Source organism: Leucoraja erinacea, chromosome 7 (assembly GCF_028641065.1).
Source record: "Leucoraja erinacea ecotype New England chromosome 7, Leri_hhj_1, whole genome shotgun sequence".
Taxonomy (NCBI): Eukaryota; Metazoa; Chordata; class Chondrichthyes; order Rajiformes; family Rajidae; genus Leucoraja; species Leucoraja erinaceus.
Window position 1 is genome coordinate 31,307,877 of NC_073383.1, and position 12,833 is coordinate 31,320,709.

Genomic DNA, 12,833 nt, shown 5'->3' on the forward strand with positions numbered 1-12,833 from the left:
GTCTGGACTGACGGGATACCAGCGCTGCTTCTCCGCGCTGGCCATATTTCCCGCAAGCCCAGGCAGGTTAACCTGGCGGGGATGTCGCCCACCTCTCAAAACATGGGGGGGGGGGACGTGTCCCCTCTTGCCCCCCGGGTTTTCCGCTCCTGCTAGCACTACACCATCTAGGTTTCCTTAGCAGTGTTCTCATGACATTATTATAGGCCACCTTTAGTCTCTGCAAACTTGTCTTGCCGTAGTGTGACCACAGGTGTGCAGTATAGAGTGGTGTGCAATATGCTCTAAACAGAGACATCTTCACCACATCTGTACACGCACCAAACTTTACCTTATTACTGACACTAAGATTATTGTCAGACAATATAAAATCAGGAAAATTTTAGACATTTATCCTTTTTGGTTCTACAGATCATAACAGCACTCTCACAAGCATTATATTTAATATCATCAAAATTCGAAGTCAATTTTATTTGTCACATACACACGAAGTTGCAATGAAATGAAATTGCCAACAGCGGTACAATTAAAAAAGAACACATAATACACAATAAAATTTAACACAAACATCCACCACCGCTTTCTTCACTGTGGTACAAAGTTCAGGCCGCGCCTGTGGCTAGAAGCTCCGCTGACCACGGCTTCAGGATGTAACAGTCCGAGAGCCAGTGATCGGAGCGTTCCTCCCTGGCGACCCCCGGCAAGGGTTTGCCCGCTCCGTGATGGAAAAGTCCATGCTGCGCCCGCTGCTGAAACTCCGGGCCCGACTCCTGGAAAGGCTGCTCCAATCCATGCTGTTAGGCCGCGAGGGAGGCGACATGGAAAAAGTTGCCTCTCCGTCAAGGAGGCGACCGTAAGCGGTTCGCCCCTTTCCCCTCCCCACCACGCCCCACTTAAAACATACCAAGAGACACTAAAACAAACATTTGGACACACTAAAGACCCCCCAAAAAGTCGAAATAACGAACATGCTGCTGGCAGGGCAGCCATCTCGCAGCGCCCCCACCGATCATGTTCCACACCATACACAGAACATATAGTAAGGAACTGCTGGAGACCAGCGCTAGATGACAAGATCATCTGCATACATAATATGGTTCACTAAAATATTACCAATCATGCACCCGGTATTACAGTCTTTCAATTGCTTGGGACAGATCATCAATATAAAGATTAAAAAGGACTAAGGACACCATTCTTCCTTGTCTAACACCATTGCTAACCCCAAATGGGGCTGAGACCCTATGGCCCCATTTTAGTTGCACAGTCTGGTGGGCATACCAGTAAATCAGAATTCTCACAATGTATTTCGGCACCCCTCTTTGACTCATTTTAACAAACAGCTTTCTATGATTAACACGATCAAAGGCTTTGGAAGCATCAATAAAGCAGATAAGAATTGAAGAGTTTTTGCCTCTATATTTGTTTACAATCTCCTTTAGGGCATATATGCACGTCAGTGCCATGTTTAACTTTAAAACCAAACTGGTTATCTGTGGAGTTAACAAACTAATTTACTCTACCCAGCAGAATTCTTTCTAAAACTTATGACAATATCTATACATAACTAAAACTCTGATCTTGTTATCTTCCAGTTTGGCGGTCATTCTATTTGTGCAAAAATGGTTTGCGATAGCGCTACGATTTTTCGCAAGTTCACTCACCGTTCACCAGTGCTGCGAGTCGTTCCAATCGGTTGAATGTCGTCAAAGTTAGCGAGGTTTAAAAATCTTAAAAGCCGCACATGCACAGATCGATCTAGTCTCCTGCCTTCCAGCGCCACGCGGATTAGTCTCTTCCCCTGTCACTCCCCGGTACGGTCCGTCCCTTCCTGCGCCATCTCGTCTTTAGAGCCGAGGAAAGCCGGCGGAGATTTCCAAACGGGCTCAACACGACTCAACTTTAGATAGCCTGGCCAAGACGTTAATCCACAGGGACTCTCCATTGTCATAACCCTCTCCACGTTTAAGGCAAGGCCCTCCGCCAAAGCCCTCACTCCGACAACCAAGTCAGAGGCTTCTGCCAGTGCAGCTCCCAGCGCTGGGTCTGCCATCGCCAATGGCTCCATCCATCGCTGCCGCCGCATCTGGACCACCGCCCCAAGTCAGGGCAGTGGTGCGCTCCAATGCACATACTGGAGTAGAGATCAAGGTGCGCTCCAATGCACCCAATCGGCGATCAATTTCCACTGTGATGGCATGAAAATCTTTGCTTACATCAGCCTGTAGCTGCATGACGTGCTTCATAAAACAGACCTCAGCGTACAGCTGCTTTATTCTCCCAAGTAGGCTCGAGCTATCCATGTTAATAAATGTCACCGGCAGCAGTTCATCCAAGTAATGAGAGACAAATCTGGGAGTATTCTCCCCACAATCATTCATTACTCTAAGGCAACCCTTTATGTCTTTCTGTGCCCCTTTATGGGAAACGTTCCACTGTGTAGTGGGGCAGAATTCAAACAAAACTTTCTTCGAGGACTCTATCCACTCAGAATCAAGTGTTTACAGCCAAAAGGACGATCTTGTCCTGGTTTAATGTCTTGATTTTTACAGCAAGAAAGTTAAGTAGCTCATCCTCCACAATAACCTTACCGTCAACAGACTTGTAGGCTTTACTTTAGTCCGGCTAAGAACAGGATCAATGCCCACCATCTTCGCCTGCCGGCTGCCCGTGGCCAATGCACCGGTTCCCCCGCTCTGTTGCTCAACCCCGATAATGCTAATGTATGGGGTGATCGCTGGTCGGCACGGAAATGGTCAGCCGAAATGCCTGCTTCCGCGCTGTATCTTTAAAGTCTGAAGTCTTGTCTCACCTCAATGCATCAAATTGCCCAGAGGTGAGAACCTGGCAAATTGACAAACCTTAAAGGAAATTCAAAACGAAAGGGTCCCGCTGCTAAACTTCACTTGAACCAAGTCCATATTAGTCTCATTGTTACATGATCTATTTGCTTTCTTATTGAACCCCATGGTTTTTTTGCCAATTAATTTCAATTCTCAGCAAATCATTGGGACCTTGCATTCATATTCTAGATATGATTTTCTAACAAGTAATGTTCCCTGCAAAGTGTACACTTTGTAAAATAGCTCCAATTACTTAATATTTGTGATGCCTTATTGCACTTTTGTCAGGGAATATTTAACAAGACAGGCGGCACCGTGGTGCAATGGTAGAATTGCTGCCTTACAGCACCAGAGACCCGGGTTCGATCCTGACTATGGGTGCTGTCTGTACACAGTTTGCACATTCTCTCTTTCACTGCCTGGGTTTTCTCCGGGTACCCCGGTTTCCTCCCACACTCCAAATGCAGGTTTGTAGGTTAATTAGCGTCGGTAAAAATTGTAAATTGTCCCCTAGTGTGTAGGATAGTGCCAGAGTATGGGGTAATCGCTGGTTGCTGTGGACTCAGTGGGTCGATGGGTCTGTTTCTGCACTGTGTCTCTAAACTAAACTAAATTAAAAAGGTGTAATAGTACAATAATAACAAAATAAATAGATTTGGATAGGATAATCCAGATGCATGTTACTTCTCCCAAGCCTCCCAGGCTGCAACTTTTAAAATCCATCCTCAATCATAAGGCAAGAGCAGAATTAGGCCATTCAGCCCATCAAGTCTGTTTCACCATTCGATCATGGCTGATTTATTTTTTCCTCTCAACCACATTCTCCTGCCGTAACCTTTGACTCCCTTACTAATCAAGAACCTGTCAATCTCCGCTTTAAAAATACCCAATGCAGAGGGCCTTACAATGCCAGTGACCTGGCCGCCTGGGTTTTCTCCATGTGCTCTTGTTTCTTACCTCATCCCAAAGACTTGTAGGTTTGTATGTTAATTGCCTTCTGTAAATTGTCCCCACTGTGTAGGATTGAGCAAGTATACGGACGGGGTGATTGCAGGTCGGCACTCGGTGGGCTGAAGTGTCCATCTCCATGCCGTATCTCGGAAACTAATGCTACAACTAAAGATTTGTCCTCCACTTCCTTCTGTGGCAGATTCCACAGATTCACCACCCTCTGGCTAAAGAAATTCCTCCTCATCTCCATTCTAAAGGTATGTCTTTTTATTTGATAGGATAGGATAGTTTAAAGGGTTATGGGCCATACAAAGGCAGGTGGGACAAATGTAGATGGGGCATGTTGGTCAGCATGGACAAGTGGGGCCAAAGGGCTTTCCACTCTGTATGACTGGTCCTCTGAAAACAATTGCCTGAAATATTCCATTACATTAAAATCAATTATGCAAGATATATATAATAAAACATAAACTGCAATGTCATTGACCAGAGTTGTCATAATTTACAGAGAAAGATTTGAAATATATACCATTTATATCAAATTATTATGAATAAGATGTCATCATCTTATGTTTCTATGTTTCTATCAAAACCACTGTATAAATTCTGGATTCTATATAAATAAGTGTTTATCATCATCAATACCTGACAATGTCTTACCTGAACTGATATTTTCCTCTCCAGACTCACCACAGCCTATATTCTCGCACTGACTGTTATTTATGCTGCAAATACTTGCCTCTGAAGAATCCACAACCGAATCTGTTTACAAAAGGAAATCACAATTGTTAGTAATTTCCCCTGTTATGTATTGTAAGTAAAACACAAGGTGCTGGTTTAACTCGGCGGGTCAGGCAGCATCTCTGTAAACCCGCATGTCTTTGGGGTCTGGGAGGAAACTGGAGCACCCAGAAGTAACCCACGAGAACACAGGGAGAAAGTGCAAACTCCACACACAGACAACACTCGAGATCAGGATTGAACCCGGGTCTTTGGCATTGTGTGGCAGCAGCTCTACCTGGTAATAAGGTCACTCCTCAGAAAAAATCTACAAAATAATGAAAGGAATAGATTCGTAAACACAGAGGCTCTTGCCCAAAAGTTGCGGGAGAGCTACTGCCTTCCAGCGGCTGAGACTCGGGTTCAATCCTGACTCCGGGCGCATGTCTTTATGGAGTTTATACATTCTCCTTGTGGCCTGCGTGGGTTTTCTCTGAGATCATACGTTTCCACCCACACTCCAAAGACGTACAGACTGTAGGTTAATTGGCTTGGTGTAAATGTAAAAACAATTGTCCCTAGTGTGTGTATGGTAGTGTTAAAGAATGGGGGGTCGGTGCGGACTCAGTGGGCCGAAGGGCCTGTTTCCGCTTTGTATCTCTAAAACTAAAATGTTCAAGAGATATTTGGACATACATGGATAGGATAAGATAGGCCAAGCACAGGCAGGTGGGACTAGTGTAAATGGGGAATGTTGGTCGGCATGGGCAAGTTGGGCCAAAGGGCCCGTTTCCATGCTGTATGACTCCATAGACCAAGACAGCACAGCAACAGACCCTTCGGCCTAGAATGTCCATGCCAATCACGAGGCCAGGTTAAACTAATCTCCTCTGCCTGCATGTGATCCATATCCTCCCCACTCCCACCAGATCCACGTGTCTATCTAACAGCCTCTTAAATGCCACTATCGTAGCTGCCTGCACCACCACCGCTTGCAGCATGTTCCAGGCACCCGCCACTCTCTGTGTAAAAAAGCTAGGTACCCCTACTCTTCCATTCACCTCGACCCATTGCATACATATGACTTTCTCTCTGGAACTGGTGTGCTACAATGCAGTGAGCTATATACTGCACTCTGTATTTTCCCCTTTGCTCTACCTATTGAACTCGAGTATGAACCAATTGCATGTATATATGGTATACCTGATCTGTTTGGATCGCATGCAAAATAAAGCTTTTCACTGAACCTTGGTAAACATGACAATAATAAACCTAAACATAAATCTAAACTTCCCCTACACATCTTTGCCATATGCAAATAAAAGCAGTTACGTCCTTAGAAGGAAATTCAGCATGTCCCCAACAACTCTCACCAACAAGGGCAGCACAGTGGCGCAGTGGTAGAGTTGCTGTCTTATAGCGCCAGGGACCTGGTTTCGATCCTGATCTCGGGTGCTTGACTGTATGGAGTTTTACGTTCTCCCTTGACCTGCGTGGGTTTTCGCCAAGATCTTTGATTTCCTCCCACACTCCAAAGACGTAGAGGTTTGTATGTTAAATAGATTGGTATTAAAATGTAAATTGCCCCATGTGTGTTAATGTGTGGGGATCGCTGGGCGGCGCGGACTCGGTGGGCCGAAAGGCCTTTTTACCCGAAGGGCGCTGTATCTCTAAACTAAATTAAACAAAACATTTATAGATGCGCCGTAGAAAACGTTTTATCGGGATGCATCACAGCATGGTTTGGGAACAGCTCCATCCCAAAACTGCAAGAAATTGAAGGGAGTTGTGGAGTTACCCCAGACCATCACACAAACCAACCTTCCTTCCATTGACTCCATGTATACCATGCTACCTCGGCAAGGCCACCAGCATAATCAAGGACCAGTCTCACCCTGGTCTCTCCCTCTTCACCCCTCTGGCAAGAGGTACAGAAATGTGAAAATGCACACCGCCAGATTCAGAGACAGTTTCTTCCCAGCTGTTATCAGGCAACTGAACCATCCTATCACTAGCTAGAGAACGGTCCTGAGCTACTATTTACATCATTGAAGACCTCAGACTATCTTTAGTTGAACTTAATTGGGCAAGTTGGGCCGAAGGGCCTGTTTCCACACTGTATGACTTCACTGGACTTTATCTTGCGCTGAACATTATTCCCTTTATTCTGTACACTGTGGATGGCTTGATGGTAATTATGTGTAGTCTCTCTGCTGACTGGTGTACCTCAGTACACTGAAATAAACTAAACTAATTAAAGCTATCATAAGGCAATATGATATAAGTTAGCATAGAGAAGGGAACCTGACAGAGGTGATTTCCAGGGGTTATGGGGAGAAGGCAGGGAATGGGGTTGAGAGGGAAAGATAGATCAGCCATGATTGAATAACGGATTAGACAATAGGCCGAATGGCCTAATTCTGCTGCTCGAACATAAACTGTGAATTTATATAGGCTTGGGAAGAGTTCTCAGGGGTGGAACTCTTATGTAATGGGACTGCCTGTATCGTTCTAACGTCTGATAACACAGAACGCACAGTGTGCAAGTGTTTGCAGTCAGTAACTGCCATCTGCTGAAATATAAATGTAATTACATTTATAACAGGTAGACCAAGTGCCATCTCCTGTCAGCACAGTGTAACTGCAGCACAATTGTTCCAATCGAAAAACTCAAACAGAATCCGGCAAGTGAAGACTATGCTTTGAACAACCAAACCATACACAAGTATAACAGGTAGTACAAAGAGAAAATTACCAGAGTGCAGAATATATAGAACATAGAATAGTACAGCGCAAGAACAAGAACTTAATGCCTGGCAGGTAATGGGTTGACAGAGGTGAGAATGGTTGCAGAAAAAAGGCCAGAGATGAAAAGACAGGCGAGACCACCAGATTAAAGAGTGACAAATTGTGAAGCTAGAGATAGGAATGTAGCTGGAAGGGGGGGGGGGGGGAAGGAGAAATGGGTGTGAGTCCAGGTGGGACACTGGGGAGGGTGGATAAAAGGTGGAGGGGGGTGTTAAGTATTTATGTAAAATTGGAGAATTCAATGTTCAGACCATTCGGTTCTAAACTACCAAAGGGAATATAAGTTGCTGTGTGGTGTCCCTCTGGCAATGGAGGAGCCTCAGGACACAAAGGGCCGTGAGGGAATGGGAAGGGGAGATAAATGGTTGGCAACTGAGAGATCTAGCAGGTATTGGTGGACCAAGCATGTTGGAGTAACTCAGCATGTCAGGCAGCATCTCTGGAGAACATGAACACAAAGTGCAGAAGTAACCTTTAAATCATTCCTTGACAGTTCGTTGATTTGTGGATTTAACTAGGAAACTAGGTATTGAACAAATCAGTCGGTGAAAACAACTTGTTTGTAATCATACTTATTACAACCTAAGATTGTTTATAATCTTACTCATATGCAAGTATAACCTTAACTTATTATAAACTTACTTATATCCTTAAACACTGAAAATACAGTCAACATGTGCAGAATAATCCATAATAAACAAGATTCACAATGAATAACAGGGATTCCCAAGGATGATTGGATTCAAACAACTGGTACATTTGACAATAATAAACCAATATCAATAATAGGCGATTAATGGTTGATGTGGACAGTGGGCCGTAGGGCCTGTTTCTATACTGTATCTCTAAAACTAAAAACTAAACTAAAGCTGTCCCTGAGTCTGGTGGTAAGTGCTTTCATGCTATTGTATGTTCTGCCCAATGGAAGAGCGGACATGAGGGAATGACCAGGGTGAGAAAAGTCCTTGATAATGTTGGCTGCTTACCTGAGGCAGCATGAAGTGTAGAAGGTGTCATCGGTGGAGAGTCTGGTCGATGTAATGGTCTGGGCTACATCCACAATTCTATTATCTGACTATCTGTCACATTATCACCACAGTTAATCATTTCTCTCCAACAGATTCTTTCTACTCATCATTCCATATGCAAGTGATTAAGGCCAAAGATTATTGAATATACTAATCAAATCTGTCTTTTCTGTTCTTTACTGGTTAATTGTGCTAATGACAATGCCTAATTAAAAAACTTTGTGCCTTCATTTTTTTGTAAACCAGTGTCTTCCATCTTGAATCCAATTATTCTTAATTTGAGGGAAGGTATAGATCCCCAGAAATTTGCGAAGAACAGGTAAATAGTAAGGGTATTACTATTCCGTATTACTACCTCCGGTAGGCGGCGCGACTCTGGTCAGCAGCGGCCTCTGCAGCCTGTCCGCGTTTTTATTATTTTTTGTCTGTGTTTTAATGTAGTTTTTGTTATTTTATGTTGTGGTGTGTGTGTGTGTGGGGGGAAACTTTTAAATCTCTCCCTGCACTGGAGACCCGACCTTTTCTCGTCGGGTCTCGGTTGTCGTTGAGGCCGCAACGAGGAGCGGCCTCCAACAGGAAGAAGCCGGGGACTCAGGTGCCGACTCACCTCACCGTCGCGGAGCTGGCCGAGACCGGAGCGGGTGGAGGAGCGCTGCTGCTGCTGCTGCCGCTGCTGCTGCCCGACCTCCGGAGATTGGGAGGCTGCTGCTGCGGGTCTGCGGACGGCGGCACCGGGAGCCCGCGGATCCCTGGAGGGAGACCGCTTTTCGGGGCTCCTGCAACGGCGACTTCTCCCGCCCGAGTTGCGGGGTCGAAGAGCTCCTGGAGTGGGGCCTAACACCACTGCCCCGCGCGGCTTGGAATGGGCGCGGGACTCTGCGAGCGCACACCGGGGGCTCCAACACCAAGACCCGGTGTGCGACCTTGCACCACCCGGCGTGGCTTTAATGGCCGTGGGACAATCGCCATCGCCAGCCGGGGGCTTTGACTTTGACTCTGACATCGGGGGGGGGGGAGAGTGCAGTGGAGAGATAAGTTTTTTTTGGCCTTCCATCACAGCTATGTGATGGATGTTTATGTAAAATGTAATTGTGTTGTGTCTGGGGTCTATTTGTGTGTAATGTATGGCTGCAGAAACGGCATTACATTTGGACCTCCAGGGGTCCAAATGACAAATAAATAGACTATTGACTATTGGATAGTAAACAGTAAATAGTAAACAGCACCAGAGACCCACATTTGATCCTGACAACGGGTACTGTCTGCACAAAGTTTGTATCTTATCCCGTGACGTTTGTGCACATCTTTGGAGTGTGGGAGGAAATCGGAGTACCCGGAGAAAACCCACGCGGTCACAAGGAGAACGTGCAAACTCCGTACAGACAGCCCACATAGTCAGAATCGTACCCGGATCTCTGGCGTTATAAAGCTGTGCTTCCCTACCATCCGAATTGAATACATTTATTCTTAATTTAAGTGAAGCTATAGATCCCCAGGACTAGTTTGCTTGTTCTTCTGCTTGTCTGTAAATACTATGAAATTTGCAAAGAGCAAGTAAATTGTAAGGAAACATTTAAATAAGAAATATATAGACAGTGCAATTAAGATCAAACCTATATCCAAATATCGCATGCAGATTTCATTAGCTCAACTTTAAAAGCAGGAAAGGAGAAGGTAACATGTTACACAATAAAGTTTTTGCACCAAGATTATTAATTATTGAAGAAATCATGTCTAGATAAGAGAGAGGGAAAAGACGCAAAGTGCTGGAGTAACTCAGCAGATCAGGCAGCCTCTCTGAGAACATGGATAGGTGGCGTTTTGGGTTGTGATCCTTCTTCGGACTGATTGTAGGGCAAAGAAGAAAGCGAGAAAAAGGTAGAGGCAGGGCAAAGCATGGCAGGTAATAGGTCTGACCACTGCCCAGTCCATCACTGGCTCTGACCTCCCCACCATCGAAGGGATTTATCGGAGTCGCTGCCTCAAAAAGGCAGCCAACATCATCAGAGGCCCACACCAACCTGGCCACATACTCATCTCACCCCTGCCATCGGGAAGAAGGTACAGGAGTCTTAGAACTGTGAAGTCAAGGTTCAGGAACAGTTTCTTCCCTACAGCCATCAGGCTATTAAACACTACAACTTCATAAGCTCTGAACTGCAATAGTCCTTTATCTATCTATACAACTGGAACTCTGATCTTGTTATCTTCCGGTTGGTGCATGGTTTGTCTATTTGCGCAAAAACAGTACGTGATAGTGCTACAATTATTCGCCAGCTCACTCACCGTTCCCCTGTGCTGTGAGTGCAACAAGTTTCATTCCAATAGGCGGTATATTGTAAAAGTTAGTGAGGTTTAAAAATCTTAAAAACCGCGCGTGTGCAGATCGATCTCCGCTCCTGCCAGTCAGCGCCGCGCAGATTAGTCTCTTCTCCTGTCACTCCCCGGTATGGTCCGCCCCTTCCTGCGCCATCGCGTCTTTACTGGAGCTGAGGGACTCTCCGGATGGCCGGAGGAGGTCTCCAACCGGACACAATTTTTGGAGGGACCAGAAGCGGCCCAGCCCGGCGTCGGAAATGTCGCCAAACGCAAAGCAGAGACTCTGATCCCGGTGGAGGAGAATGACCAGCGCCCACTGTGAGTCCCCATCGTACCGTCAGCTTCAGCCCCTTCCCCTCTGGTCCCCCTTGTTGGCTCCTGCCCCCCTCCCCGTGATACACCAGCCTCTCCCTCATGGCTCTTCCCCCGTCTTTTCTCAGAGCTCTCTTCCCCCTCTCCACACCACTCGCCCCCCACAACCCCCTCCGCCCAGACACCCCCTTCCCCCACAACTGCCCCTGCCCACACACACCCATCCCACACACTCCTCCCTCCCCCCACAACCCCTACTCCACCTCTCCCCTCCACAAGCCCTCAGCCCACACACACCCCTCCCCCCATATTCTGTTGTGCTGCAACAAGCAAGAATTTCATTGTTCTATCTGGGCATATGACACTCTTGACTCTTGATTCGCCTCAACCTCATTGCGGACATTGGACTTTGTCTCCAGAACTGATGCGCCACAATACTGAGAACTGTATCTTCTCCATTGCTCTGCCTATTGTACTTGAGTTTGACTTCATTGTATTGTTGTATAGTAATCTATTTAGATGGCATGCTAAACTATTTTCCCACACAGAGTGTGGTGGTTATATTGAAGTTGAGGCAGGTACAATAACAATATTTAAGACATTTGAACAGATACAGTACATGGATAGGAAAGGTTTAGAGGGATATGCGCTAAACGCGGGTAAACACAACTAGCTTAATTGGGCATCTGTCGGCATGGGTGGGACTGATGGGCTTGTTTCCGTGCTTTATGACCCTATGCTGATTGTTTAATTCACTACCATAAATCCCGGTGGAGGAGCTGTGGACTTTGTGGAGAAACAGGACTGCAGAACTGGTAAAAATCCTGGATTTGAACTAAAAAACATATGTCAAATACGATAATGTATCAAACTCCTCCTTGGTAATAATCCAATTGGAAAAGTAAGACGTTTCTGGTTTTCTTTTAAGTATTATTTTTAAAGCATTAAACTAAACTAAACTAAACTAAAACATAAGCAGTTTCTATCTATCAACTATCAATGGCAGAAAGTTTCAGTTTACATTTCAGTGAATTGCAGAGGTTGGGCTTTGACTTCTGACTGTGGAACACAGCAGGGGAAGAACATCACGAGGTGAGAATTATTGAAATATAAGAACAATGAAATCCTTATGCAGCTTAACACAACGCAACAAATAAAGATATAATAATAAGCAACATAATACATTATAAGGTCATAAGGGATAGTACAGTTAGGCCATTCGCCCCATCAAGTATACTCTGCCATTCAATCATGGCTGATCTATCTCGCCTTCCTACCCCATTCTCCAGCCTTCTCCCCATAACCTCTGACACCTGTACTAATCAAGAATCTATCTATCTTTGCCTTAAAATCAGTAATACTAGGTGAGCATACCATGGTGCGGCACAGTGGCGCAGTGGTAGAGCCGCTGCGTTGCAGCGCCAGAGATCCGGGTTCGATCCTGACTACAGGTGCTGTCTGAATGGTTTATACATTCTCCCTGTGATCTTGTGGGTTTTCGCTGGGTGCTCCGGTTTCCTCCGACACTCCACGGATGTGCAGGTTTGTACGTCAATTGGCTTTTGTAAAGATTATAAATTGTTCCTATTGTGTACGATTGTGCTGGTGTACAGGGATCGCTGGTCGGCACTGACTCAGTGGGCCAAAGGGCCCGTTTCCATGCTGTATCTCTAAACTAAACTAAATTAAAAGATAACCCGAGAGCAAAAATAGAACAAAAGTTATCACCAAAAATAATTATACTGGAAGAGAAAATGGTATTTACAACATGAAGTTGCTTTCTGGAAACATCCTCTGCACACCCAAGGACATCTGGATAAGGACATGAACTCACACAGTGAACAACTGAAGT

General features: G+C 45.4%; 1 protein-coding gene across 2 annotated transcripts in view; it reads right to left on the reverse strand.

Annotated features, from left to right (window-relative positions):
• ifih1 (interferon induced with helicase C domain 1) overlaps window positions 1–12,833 on the reverse strand; it is a 68,684-nt gene that overhangs the window by 35,354 nt on the left and 20,497 nt on the right. For both annotated transcript variants that reach the window (XM_055638145.1, XM_055638147.1), the window contains exon 4: window positions 4,455–4,556. In XM_055638145.1, coding sequence (XP_055494120.1) covers window positions 4,455–4,556 — 102 coding nt within the window. The remainder of the gene's footprint in view (window positions 1–4,454; window positions 4,557–12,833) is intronic.